The 13,913-nt window shown below is 39.9% G+C and overlaps 1 protein-coding gene across 1 annotated transcript; it reads right to left on the bottom strand.

Annotated features, from left to right (window-relative positions):
* Positions 1-624: 624 nt before the first annotated feature.
* DYNLRB2 (dynein light chain roadblock-type 2) lies at positions 625-9,983 on the bottom strand. Its single transcript, XM_075995810.1, has 5 exons — positions 9,893-9,983; positions 9,639-9,719; positions 7,394-7,469; positions 1,713-1,880; positions 625-880 (listed from the first exon to the last, which is right to left on the bottom strand). The coding sequence occupies exons 2-5, from the start codon at positions 9,639-9,641 to the stop codon at positions 837-839; spliced, it is 291 nt and encodes a 96-aa protein (XP_075851925.1). The 5' UTR covers positions 9,642-9,719; positions 9,893-9,983; the 3' UTR covers positions 625-836.
* Positions 9,984-13,913: the final 3,930 nt, after the last annotated feature.

The following is a 13,913-nucleotide window of genomic DNA, read 5'->3' as shown; positions in this document are numbered from 1 at the left end:
CTTTGGGAGATGCTGCCACAGGGGAAACTGAGTCAAGGGTACACAGGGTCTCTATGTGATTTCTTTCAACTTCACAAGTCTTCACTTACTTTAAAATAAAAGTTTAGTTAAAAAGGGGGAGGATATAAAACAAATATGGCAAAATATGAACACCTATGCTATAGAGGGGTTTGGGGAACATGGAAATCTGTACTATGACTTTGATGATTTTCTGAAATGTTTGAAATATCTAGTAAAAACAAAACCCTCCGGTGTTATCTCCTTAGCCTTACTGGGGCTTAGCCTTATCTGGTTCCCTGGGGCTGCTGTGATAGAAGCCCGAGTCTGAGGGGTCAGGGAGGCGCGGAGCTGGGGTGCTGACCCCCCGCTGAGGACCACGCTTCTGACTTCCTATTGTTCTTGTCCAACCTGGGAAAGCGTCGAACACTCCTTGAGCCATGGGACTTTCTACTTTGCTTGTGGCTTCCACAGTGCTCCCCTGAATCTCCCTGGCATGTTATGGGCATTTCCTGCTCCTATACTTGGTGATGGCTACTTCTAGACTAGAAGACCTGTCCCAGGGAGGGCTGTCTTCTCACTAGCATCCCTCAGTTTTATCTGCTATACAAAAAATAGAGGCGTACATACCAGAATTCGTTTATTATATAACAAAAGTACAATACAATACACAATGCAATCAAAAGGGACTAAACGAGACATGTAGAATAGTTTAAATGTAAACATAGAAAAGAACGTCCAAAGAGTCAGTTGGATTGGAATACTATTTTAGTAATCGTTACATAGTGAAGTGTTTCCAACCCCATATCACCAGGACAGCCTTGGCCGCCGCAGCAGGTCTATTCACACGGATTCTGAATGACAATCAGGAGATATTCCTTATCTACAGAGAGACATGGACAAAATTAATTCACCCTGCAATTAAATTTAATACATGGATATTTCACCTAATCTGATTTTCTCTTCAAAACATCACATGGACCCATGGTTTCCCCCACTGGTTGCACAGCGGAATCACCTGTTGAACCTTCAGAAAATGGCCATCTCCCAGGGCCCACCCCCAGGGATGGTCGGGGGGGGGGGGGTCCTAGCATGGATAGTTTTTGTAAAAAGCCCTCCAAGTGATTTTAATGTGCAGTCAGGGTGAGAACACAGGTGTGGAAAAAGCTTTATCTAGTTTATAGGCAATTCTGATTGGATATACGTGCTACGGAGACGTTTGTTCTAGACTAGATTCAGTAGCATACGCCGTGTTTTATAGTCTTTTACTAACACGGTGAATGTAATTCCTGCAAGGAAAGAAGTGTTTGTGTGGCTGCTGTCTTCTGGGAGACCAGGTGGGTGTGTTTTCCCCTTGGGGAGGGTTTGAGACCCTATCGATCTAGCATGGGGGACATTGCTTATACCCTCTAGCGTCTGTGCACTAAGTTCACTGAAAATGAGACCTACACCTCCTAAATTTTTTGAGTGCTAATAAATGCAAGTGGGCAAAACTCACCTTGTTCAAAGGTCACATTAATTGCCAATTTCATACAATTTTCAGGCTGAAACCTTCAGAGTCAAATGTGTTCATTTTGTAACTGAGCAATAGTGTTTCCTATTATATACTAAAATCTATACTCCCCATTCTCTTATCCAACAAAGCTTTTGGAAACAAGGCTTTTATCCAATAAAGCAGAAAGATGCTTTAAATACGAAATGAAATGCCAAGTTACCTGGAGCTACCATGATTTCATGTTTCTTTGATCTGATCCTGAGAAAAGTGAGGTCGTTCTGAGGATCGATGTCGCGGACCGTGCTCCGGGCTTTCATTGTCAGCTGGTGAAGCAGACCTGCGTATTGAACCGTGGTCGAGTTGTCCAAGGTTGTTCGGATAGGAATACCTATCAGGAGATTGAATTTTTGGTTAATTTTTTTTAATTTTAAAAGTCACATGTGCATTTTGGAACCACTGGAAAACACTGATAATTGTAAAGAGGAAGAAAACGTTGATGGCTGCTAGAACTGGTGTCAATTTTAGTTTATTTCCTTCCCAAATCTTTTTGTTTCTACCTAGAGTTTTAAGTATACTTGGGTCAAACTATATTTACAGATTTGACTGTTGCTTTTTTTCTTCATTTAAATGATAGCATACAAGCTGTCCTTATCAACAGTGTCATCCACATTATTTTTAATCCCTGCATGCTTTGCTTTTTTTTTTTGGATATATCATAATCAATCCTCTGTTTGGTCATTTGGTACTTTACAATTTTTTTATAGCTAATGGAGTGATGGGACATTTTTGTGCATGAGTCTTTTGGAAGCTGTTAACTGATTATATCAGTACTAAGTTGACACATTTTTATATAAAATGCATTCCGCCAAGGTGTCCTGTCTACAGCGAGTCTGCTTTGAAATGCTTGGTCTCTGACACGCTGTTAGTCTTCTTCTCTGAGGCCAGAAACATAAAGGGACACCACCGCACATGCCAGAGAGCACATCAAAGGGGATTTTCAAAATTCCTTTATAACTGCTCACACAATATTTTGCAAACCTTAAAATTTTAAGTTAGAAAATATGGTAACAAAGACACTGTAGTTCTGCTATACATTCCTGGCTTGCCCTCATTCTTGGTTTAAACATTATTAACTTGGGCTACTTGTGTGCTCGAGTGTTCTATTGTATGAGTTTAAAACAACCTATGAACTGGAAAATTCTAGCCAGATAAATATGCAAGTATAATTCAATGCAGTTGAAATCAATCTAGCTCAATTCAGGTCACCCCGGCGTCATTGCCTGTTATGTACCAGGTGCTGTGGTAGGTATTTCACATGTATTGTATCTAATCAGAGATAGCCTTCATAGCATTTTGAGAACAACCAGATAGCCAGGGAATTCCAAGGATTTGATTTGCAAATGTGCCTTTACTTTAGGCGGACTTACGAAGGTGAATTTGGGATTGCTGTCACTTTCCTTAGGTACCTGTATTAAGGCCAATCAATTAAAGAGTCTAACTTAGCTCTTGGTTTTCCTTCTGACAATGTAGCTCCAGAAACTACTAAACAAGATGAGCACTTTCAAGAGTGAAAGAGTATTACAAACTTAGGCTTTTACCAAGTTTTCATAAAACTCTTGGAGACCAACAATTTTGACTTTGAAACAGATTGATTGATTTTTTTTTTTTTTTAAGATAACTGTTACTCTGGAATAGGTCTTGCTAAACGTTATGAGGACAATATTTACAGAGAAACCTATTCAATAAATAAGGCATCATATAAAACTTGTTAATTTTTGTATTATTTGTTCGCTTTTTCCCTAGAAGGCAGTCAGTTGTCTTTCATACCTGATGAAAGATCACAAAGTATGGCTCTTTAACAAGCAGGAAGCAGAAATGTAGCAAGCACTCAAGCTTTGAAGGGAACCTTTTGACAAGTACTTTTATTTTGCATCTTAAACAGTGACTACCTACTAAGTGTGCGTTGCTCAGTATCAAAAGAAATACAGCCAGAATAAGTTATTTAAAATGTAGATGACAAGGTTATCAATCAGATGCTCAGGTCTATTTTGTTAGTCTATTCATGATCCACGTCAATAAATAAAACAGCCTTTCTGAATAATAAGTGCACAATGTGGAAACACATGGAGTTTTTGGTATTCACCATAGACATTTGAAAAAAAAAATCAGCCAACAAATATTTATTGAGTTCTTGCTTGGTACTATGTGAGGTGATTAAAAAATTATTAAAAGTGATTTTTAGCATCTGGTATAAACTTTACCCAATTCCCTTCTGAGATGCAACCATTGCTCCCAGTTTCTTAGGTGTTCTTCCAGAGATATGTTTATATTCTGTATTTTAATGGTATTATTCTTTATTTTGTACCTTAAGTTTTTTTCATTTAATACACTTGGGAAATTGCTTTATACAGTATACATAAAGCTAAGTAATTCATGTTAATGACTAAGAGTCTGTTGAATGGATGTTTTGTAACACCTTTGACTAATATATCCTCCCGACAGGCAGTAAGGTTGTTCCCAATCTTTGACTTTTATAAGCAAAGCTACAGGCTATGTCCTTGTGCATGTCATTTCACATTTGTATGTACGTGTAGGATAAAAGCCTAAAATGGAGCTCCTAGAACAAATAGTATGTGCATTTTAAAATTGGATATTGCTGAATTTATGGCACTACTTTAAAATATGACTCTTTATGATCCTAGTAAAGCTGACACTCATTATTTCAGTTTATCATCTTCAACTATACATTTGTACTTTGGTTGATAGACTGTATTTCAAAATAAAAGGAATTGCCTGCATGGCTGATAAAATCTAATGAAATTCAAATGATAGATTGTTAGAAATGTCAGGGATATTTAAAATTAAGAGCCTACAGAAATCAAGCTTATATATATAATATATGACAGATCTAGCTATCTGGGAGACAAATATATATATTTACCTGTATCTAATTCAATGATCAGTATTGCAATATTGTAAACAATGGTTTTCTAAATGGGAAACCAGTGTTAACAAAAAATCTGCTCTAATCAAAACCTATACCACTCAGCATTGGGCTAAACTGATAAGTCTACTTTATTGTCATGACTAGGAAGTCTACGTTTCAATAGCAGTGAAACCAAAGGAGTCTATTTCACATGGATATGATGACATCTAAATGAATAAACCTGGTAGAAAGCCTATCTAACCACAAATATAATCTGACAATGTGTTAAAGTTATTTGCCTAGAATTAGTAGACCAAAACCACTAGTAGAGAACAAGAATACATAAACACCCTCTTCGTTAAATATTTTTGGTATTAAATTTCACAGGACTTCCCAAAGCTGCAAAAACAATGCTATAATAAATAGCACTTTCATCTAAAATTGAGTAGGCTGTTGAAATTGAATATTTTATTACATTCTGGTCACGCAATTTATACCATATGCTATTAATAAACATCTTTGTCATTTGTCATATATCCTATTAATAATATGAAATAATAATTAGAATAATTAGAAAACAATTAGAAAAATAAGCCCCTCATTTATATTTTTGTGAAAAGGTTAATTTGGCTTGTAGGTAAAAACTCCCGGTATCTAGAAACCTTGAAAAGTGCCCTGGATCCTAACACAACTTTATCCTAGTAGAGGTTAATTAGAAGTTAATGGGTATTAAAAATATTTTGTTGACTTTGGAGAAGTGCTAACTGAGAAACCCCAGGAAAATAAAGCAAAAATGACTTTTCATGCCACCACTCAGAGAGGATCACTGTGACGTCCCCTTACCCTTTCTTCCACAGTTATTTGAAATATACATGTGCACCTGGCTGTGTATAGGATCGGACAATGCTGACTGCTGCTCTGTTCTCTGCTTTTTTCATCTAATATTGTGAGTAGTTTCCCTTGATACTAAATACTCTTCAACATTTTAAATAGAGTAATGTTCATCAAGTAAACATTACAGTTAATTTAAAAACTCCCTTACTGTTGGGATAGATTTATATACTTGTCTATTTATTTATTGCTGTTCTACACGATGCCTCAGTGAGTCTCCTTGTACCTAAATCTTTTATTTATCACTCCATAGGATAAATTCCTAGCAGTGGAGTTACAGATTGAAGGGATGGACATTTGACGCATACCACCAGGATTACCTACTTTAGAGCAAGGTCTTCCAAGCACATTAGAGGAGTTGTTCTGGGTGTCACAGGTGAGTGCACCTGTACAGGGTTAAACAGTGGCCCCCTCAAATTCAAGTCCGCCATAAACCTCTGAAGGTGACTTTGGAAACAAGGTCTTTGCAGATATAATTAGTTTAGAAGAGGTCATACTGGATTCAAGTGGGCCCTAATCTAATAACTGGGGTCCTTATAAGAAAAAGAGACACAGGGACACAGAGAGAAGGCCATGTGATGATGTTAGCAGAGACTGGAGTGATGTAAGCCAAGGAACACCAAGGACTGACACCAACCACCAGCAGCTAGAAAGAGGCAAGGAAGGATGCCCCTGCAGAGTCTTCAAACAAAGAGAGCATGACTCTGCTGATGTCTTGATTCCAACTTCTGGCCTCCAGAACTAAGAATAAATTTATGTTATTTTAAGCCACCAAGTATGTGGTACTTTGCCACTGTGGCCAAAGGAAACTTACACAGCACCTTTATGAAATCATGTGGAGAGCCCAGTATGCAGATGCCTGGAAATAAAATTAATTCAACCAGATCCACACACTAGGGCTGGACCGCTGCCTGGAAATATTGACCTACCTGTTAAGGTGGATCTTAAGTCTTCTCTCCCCACCCCCACCCCAATTACTTAAGCTTGGTGAATTTATTATATTTATTGTATGTCTGTGTGTATCTCACTCATATTTGGCATTATTTTTAATTTTATAAAACACATCTAATGTTTTCTCTGTACAAATGAATTAAAAATTTCCACATTCTCATAACTATTCAATTGCAGTTCTCTTAAGTGTTAGATATTGTGTCAGGCACCTGACAATTATTATCTCATTTAATTGTCAAAACTACTGGTAAAGGAGGTTATTTTTCCATTTTTCATGCTAAGGACTTTTAGTTCACAGTTTAAACAGACTTTCAGTTGATGGTTGTTCAATAAATATTTACTGATGGAGTTTGTCCAGGCACCAAGTTGGTAATATGCCAGTTCCATGGTTGCATTGTGAATTATGTGGAGCAGCTACTCTTATTTTAACAAACGCTCTGGAATTTCTGTCACCTCTTGTCCTTACAAATGCCTGAATTAGCAATGAAACCAGCAGGAACCTTTAAGAGGTCGCCGCCACAGCTGAGCATGGAGCAGTGTGCCAGAGAAAATGTTATGTGGGTTCTTAATAAGCTTTGTGCAGCAAGAGCGAGTTTCTGGTAAGTCTACAGATTTCATTGTTGGAAATGTACTGACCCTTCTTGTACTGTGTCCACAAAGATTACACTATAAACGATATTAAATCAATCCTCAAAGATTTTTATTAACTATGGTAAAGAATGAGTTCCGCTTAAAATGAAGACTGAAACTCTGTGCCCTTTATAATGTTGAAACAAACAGAAGCTACCAGCAATCATACACTCCCTATCTTCAAAATGACACTTTTATTGGCTCTTTTGAAATGGTTAAAAGAGAACTATCAAAGCTTTAAATAATAGACAACATATAGTGTTTTTTTAGGAATATACAGACATTTTAAGGCATATTTGATTCATACTGATAGCCCTAGCCCTTAGCAGAATGCTTGGCATATAACAGATGCTCAATAGATGTTTGACAAGTAAATGCCACAGTTAAAATATACAAATACGCTTTTGATTTCAAATTCTAAAATGTTAGGCTTAACGACTGACACAACAAACAGGTCCTGGTTGGCTTCTGTGTGTCAAGAAGGCAGCCCGTGACATATTTACCTTCTGCATTTACAACCATATTTCCAATAACCCCCTTATGGCTCTGGATCCGCTTTAGGGTTTCCTCCACCTCTGCCTGGAAGAGATCAGGAAGGCAGTTAACCAAAAAGGTCTTTGTGATGACCCCAACCCCAGGGAGAATAATGTTTTAAAAGATACCTACTCCTCTATCTTCTTAAGGTGCTGGGTGCTGTATCTCAGACTTTTGAAAGACAGCTTTGAAGTTGTCAAGTCCCATATAAAAAAAATCTATGTAACCCCTCCTGCATACAACCCTGACAAGTCTCTTAGCTTGAACCTTGTAGAGAAAGAGAACTTACTACCTCACAAGCACTCACAACAGTTTTTATCTGTTTCCATTTGTTAGAAAGTTATTCTTTATCTTGCACAGAAATTTTTCACTCATGGATCTTTCTGCATTCACATGAAAAAATTCATTTTACACACTGCAGTCATTTAAGCATTTATAGAGCTTTATATCATGGCCTCCCTCTGTGTAGAAGTGGTCCTTAATGAGAAATCTTATTTTCATTAATGCTACCTAATTGGGTATTCAGGGGATTAAATTTACAAAAGGAAATTCTAAGAAAACAATGTTTTCCAGGATTCCAGGGTTTTCTTGATAACTATAGCTTGGGTCTCAGTGTAAGCTATATGTTTAACCATGAACGATTATTTTGGAATCCATTGGTGTGTTCTAAATTCACCTTTCTGAATCTTATGTATGGACTATATTGTATCAATTTTCTTCCCCTCTAGGAATGCCAGAATAAAAAGTAATCTTTTCCAGACCTTTATACTGTTCATGACTGAGCCATCAATCACTAGATATTCTGAATTCAAATAGTGTTCTGCGGAGTCTTTTGATGAGGGTGTGCTATATTTTTTTTCCCCCTCAATATTCCACAGGTGAACATTATGTTACTTTTGTCAAATGTGGGTACCAGCACTTATCTCCTCTTTGCCACTAGCATAGCATGTGTTTTTAGATTTTCAGGCATTTGTGTACTAGATTCACATTTTTTTCCATTGTGAATACCATCTATATTATTTATCTAGCATGTTCTTTAAATTATCTCACTACTAACAGCTTAAATAAATGCATTTTATTTATACACCACTACCACAAATGGAAACCTGGTATTATTTGTCATCAATAGAAATAACTGTAAAGACAAACAAAATGAAGAGAAAGTAGAATATATTATTAAATTCTACCACAATGAAAGCTCTGAGCTTAAGGTCTACTCTTCAGGTGAAAAAAATGGAAATTACCAAATGATAGTGGTATGAAGGACCTAAGAGTGTCAGATACCTTCTCCTGTACATAGTCTCAACTCTGAACAAAATAAAAGAGGAATAACTTTCTCACGATGTGATTCATTCTATTGTTTGGTATTTCTGGGCCATCTTACATAGCAACTAATGTTTGCATCTCACTTTGGGAAACACTGCACTAAAGCGTTTAATAGTTGTGCAGGAGATCAACAATTTATTGCATTTTTGATAATCTTTATGACGATGTCCACAGCTTCTTACAGCCACTGTCCTCATTTATCATTCTCTTTTTTACTTCTTTCCCAAACTCCTATTTCTTCTCTCCCTGACCCTTTCTTGCCTCCCAGTTTTTCCTCTTTTCTCATGATTTCTGAGCCCTCCTAATGCAATCTCTTAACCCCCATTTCCAATCTCCTTTTCATTCTTCTCTTAAAGCTCTTTGCTTTCCCTAGTTTCTACTTTCCTTTTCTTACTTTTTCCTTGGGGGGTGGTGCTCTCTCCCTTCCCTCCCTTCCCTCCCGTCTTTCCTTCTTTCTCTTTATTTGCCTTTCTTCTGTCTCTCAATATCCACCCTCACTTCTTCCCCTTTCCATTCCCTTGCTCGCCCTGTCCCACCCCTCTCAGGACCTGATTTTTCTCCGCTCCATCTCGCTCCTCCCGTTTGGCAAACGCCCCTGGCTCCCGGGATTTCTCGTCCCCCTCAGCATTTTTCATCCCCTCACTCTTTCTCTCTTGCCTTTCTCATCATCACCCCTCCCCAAGCACCACCCCCCGAAACCAGCCCTCAAGATAGCTTCCACCCATCTGGACAGCATCTTCTCCCTTTCCACGGTCTCCCTCTCGCCCCTCCAAGAAGCTTCCACCGGCCCTCGCCGCGGCCCGGGACTGCCCGGGAGCCGGGCAGCGAAGGCCCCAGGCGGTCGGCGCCCTCGGAGCGGCGGGGCGCGGGCGGAGACCCCACATTTACCATCGCGCGGGCGGCGAGACTCCCAGCTCAGTCCGGCGGCGCCGCAGCCTCCCGGGATGTCAACAACGCTTCCAGCCGTTGCTAGGAGACAAAGCAGGAAGTGACGTACAGGAAGCGTCGGGCCGCGCCTGCGCACACGCGCGCGCGAAGGGCCAGGAGGCTCTGCGGGGGCGGCTCTTCCGCCCTGACTGTAGCCCTAACGCTTTCCGGCCCCCGTAGGCGAAGGTTCTCGAAAGCGAGCGGCGAACGCTCACCTGGTGTTCACCCAGGCTGGGCGGGGTCGATGGGGCCGAGGTGGGCGAGGAGAGAGCGGGCCGGGTCCGCCCGTTCGTTCCTCTAGGCCCGCGGCGGGGGAACAGCCGCTCGCTCGAGAACTCCCTCCCTGCCCGCCCGCCACGCACCGGGCTCTCTCCGGGGCCCGGCGACACTCCAGCGGGGGAGGCAGACACCATGCGACAAACAAGCATAATACCCAGTGCGCTACGTGCTCTGCAGCGCATAAACGGGGGGCGGGTGCCTTGGACCACGGGCTTGGGCCGCTCTGGGTGGTTGGTGATGGACTCGGCTGCCTGTGCAGCGCCCACGCGTCCGCTCGCCCCGGGAGTTTTTATGTTGTGGGAAAACATACAACAGCATTAAGTAGTACAACCATGTGTGTGTTTGTGCATCTACCCACGCCCAAATCAGTGAGTAAGCGCCCTCACCTCGTTGTAGCACCCCCCTCACTGCTCTCAACTCAGTTGCAGATGCTACTTGCCAGTATTTTTGTTGAATCCGTTAGGATTTTTCTTCATGCCACTTTTTGTTGTTGTTGTTGTTGTTGTTAAGAGATCTAAGTTGCTGAAATATCACAAGTGGCAGTGCTTGCACGTTCTACAGATTGCCATAGAAGAGCATTCTAATGGGTAGCCGATGGAGGAAACAAATAGGGACGGTCAGAAGCCGCTTGACGTTTTGAAGGACATTGATAATATCCTTGTAGCTTGGGAGGAAGAGACCAACTCTTGTATGAAGCATGGCTGGAAAAGTTTGTGGCTGGAGTCATGCTGTGACTTCCTGGGGTTTGAAAAGGACGTTGATGGCAAGATATAAGTTGTAAGCTGGGAACGCATCTCCATAGGTACCGGGCCATGATGAATTCCCATCATACTGATTCACTTTGTGCTTCCAGTTCCAGAAAGCAGTCTCTCAGTAGAAAAGGCATGCTTATCGCCAGGAATGTCACCCAGATTCTGAAGAGGCCCTTGTTACAGATGTTCTGGAATAATTTTGAACTCACTGGTGGTTTTGGACTAGATGATCCATTTCAATTCTGAGCCTGTCATTTTATGATATTAACTTAGGTACAGAAACACTCTGAGAAGCTCTCGTTCTGCTTCACTTTTTTTGAGGTATGGGTAATTCTAATTACTGTAATTCTCTGCTTTTTTTTTTTTTTTTTTTTTTGCCCCTATAAGATATTTATACTTTCCAAAAAGCCATTTCCCAGTAGCCAACTAATCCCACTTGGCTCTCAACACCTGGGACTCCACGAGATGATTTGGAAAGAATAGCTAAGGTTATGGGGAAGGAGTCTGAATCTGGTGTGTGTGTGTGTAGATCTGGTTCTTAACTGATTGACTATATCTGCCATTTTGCAGTAAAGAAAACAGAGGTCTTTACAGGAATACCGGCTGAGTTGAATAAAGACTGATTGTTGGCCTCCCTGGGTGTTTCTGATCAAGGAGATTCCCTACTTGATTGTGTAGCCATTTGTTTCTCTTATAAAAAGCAGCGACGGTGCACCATGTCTGATATGTCAATCAGCTTTAATGAAGGAACCAACTGCATATGCATGGGGCGTGAATTCCCTCGTTTCTGGAGTCAGGGTGTCAAGCTCATTCAATAGCTGACAGCTGTGATTAGAGCAAAGAACGACTCCAGCATAAAAAGCACTGACAGGAGAGCCCAACCGCTGAAAAAGAAATACGAAGTAGCCAAACTGACTTCCAACCGACAGTCAAGTTTGTCTCACTGTGCACAGGAAATCAATGAGAATATGAGCCGTTTTCTCCTTATCAATTTTTCACTTCTAATTATTCCTTGAAGGTAGGTTGGTTTAATTTTTGTGCCTTTTTTGGAGACTGTAACGAATATTCAGGGCTGTGCTAGCTAAGTGTCTTTGCAACGTCTCACATATTGCCTACTCTCCTCAATACATGTGAATTCCCCCCCTGTCCTCCCTACTTCCCATCCCCTCCCCTTTCCTCTTGACTCACAGTATGTACTAAATAACTTTGAACTTAAGTGAAAGTATTAATGAGTAATACTTTTCTTGCAGTACTCTGACTTAACCCCAATATTGATTCATTAAAGTCCACTAATTCCTCATATGATTTTGTCAAAATGAGATGGTTCTCTTCTGGAAAGTCCCTCTTGTCCTTTGATAATTTTCTGCTGCTCTCTGGTTAGCCTGAAGAAATCCAGGTAACTTCATGATCTTGAGTCTTCTCTTGGAATTTTCTATGCCACCACATGTAGCTGTCTTTGGCATTCTCACCAGTAGGCAAATATTAAGAACTAGACCATGGATACATTTTGTGGCCATTTTCTCATGAGACATTGTTGATCAACTTAAACAGAACTTTTCCAGTACTCTACTGGTTTCCCTTTGGAAAATAGACAGTAGTTTCTTCTAAAATGCCCCTTAATACTAAAGCAGAATTATCATATGCCAGTGATATCAGTAATTATTCCACATGACTGACCCAGTGATATAAACTTAGAGAATTATAGATTTAAGATTTCAGAAAATCATTTTCTAATTCTTAGTAGGACAAAGGCAGCTTCTGGGATAATTTTTTTTTTTGACTTAAGTGTAACATAGATATTTACTTCCCATAAAGTAATCCTATCTGTTGGAATTAAGTGGTTTTCCACAGCACAGGATTTGGAATTGCAGGCAGTTAGGGTTGAAGTTTCTAGGTATGTTTCCTTGAATAAAATAAACTCTCAAAGCTTCAATTTCCTTATTTGTAAAGTAAGAAAGATAATATCTACCTTAGAAGGCTGATGTGAGGTTTAAATGATATTGTATGTATGAAATGCCTCGTTCATACCAGGTGTCTGTTGTGAATTATTTAACCATATTTCGTTCTTCTGTCTTTTCCTTTCCTTAGTATGTTCTCTTCTCTTCCCTCCATTCCTTTTTTCTCCTCTCTCCCTCATTCTCATCTTTCCATTTCTCTAGCCTTTTTCTCCCTACTTCCCTCCCCTATTTCTTTCCTCTCTCCTTTTTTTTTTTTTAAATTTCAGAATATTACGGGGGTACAAACGTTTTGGTTGCATAAATTGCTTTTGTTCTGTTTGAGTCAAAGTTATTAAGTGTGCCTATCACCTGGATAGTGCACACTGTACCCATTAGGTGTGAATTTACCCATCCCCTCCGCCCCCCTCCCACATGCTTGATTTCCTTCCAATGAATGTTCTTTCCATATGTGCATGTAAGTGTCGATTGATTAGTTCCAATTTAATGGTGAGTACCTGTGGTGTGTGTTTTTTCCATTCTTATGATACTTCACTTAGAAGAATGGTTTCCAGTTCCATCCAGAATGAGTACAAGAAGTATTCACCATTTTTTATGGCTGAGTAGTACTCCATGGCATACATATACCACAGTTTTTAAATCCGCTCATGTATTGCTTGGCACTTGGGTTGTTTCCACATCTTTGTAATTGTGATTTGTGCTGCTATAAACGTTCGCGTGCAGGTGTCTTTTTTTTTTTTTTTTTAATAGAATGTCTTTTTTCCTTTGGGTAAATACGCAGTAGTGGGATTGCTGGATCAAATGGTAGTTCCACCTTTAGTTCTTTGAGGTATTTCCATACTACTTTCCATAGAGGTTGTACTAGTTGGCAGTCCCACAAGTACTGTATAAGTGTTATTTTCTTCAATATCCTTGTCCTTCACACCCTTCCTAGGAAAAAAATCTCCAGAGTTCACATTTGTTGACTTTCTCACTAAAGAACATCTTTCTCTCTCTCCTTTTAGACAACCTGTTACTCGTTTAGAACGTTCATCTAATTTTAATCTCATTTTTACCCACAATTCCCATTTTAAACTTACAGCTGCAGCAAGCAGCTCCCATCTCAGCGCATTGCATGTAATACATATGCTAAGCATCTCAGGGTTGAGGGCAACTGTAAATACTTCCCGGTCTGTTCATTTTGTTCAAAGAATGAAGGAAGGGCTGAAGGAAACAAGAAATCCCATGCACTTTATGTACCCTTTCATTTC

This window comes from Microcebus murinus, chromosome 20 (genome assembly GCF_040939455.1).
Source record: "Microcebus murinus isolate Inina chromosome 20, M.murinus_Inina_mat1.0, whole genome shotgun sequence".
In the NCBI taxonomy this organism is placed as follows: Eukaryota; Metazoa; Chordata; class Mammalia; order Primates; family Cheirogaleidae; genus Microcebus; species Microcebus murinus.
Note: the sequence above shows the minus strand (reverse complement) of the source record. Positions and strands in the feature narration are given on the sequence as shown.

Excerpts from the sequence above, each read along its gene's own strand:
- DYNLRB2 (XM_075995810.1), bottom strand. Across the intron at positions 1,881-7,393 it reads TATGGTTGTAAATGCAGAAG|GTATTCCTATCCGAACAACC; the intron begins GTAAATATGTCA and ends ATCTCCTGATAG. Across the intron at positions 881-1,712 it reads TGAAATCATGGTAGCTCCAG|ATAAGGAATATCTCCTGATT; the intron begins GTAACTTGGCAT and ends GTCTCTCTGTAG.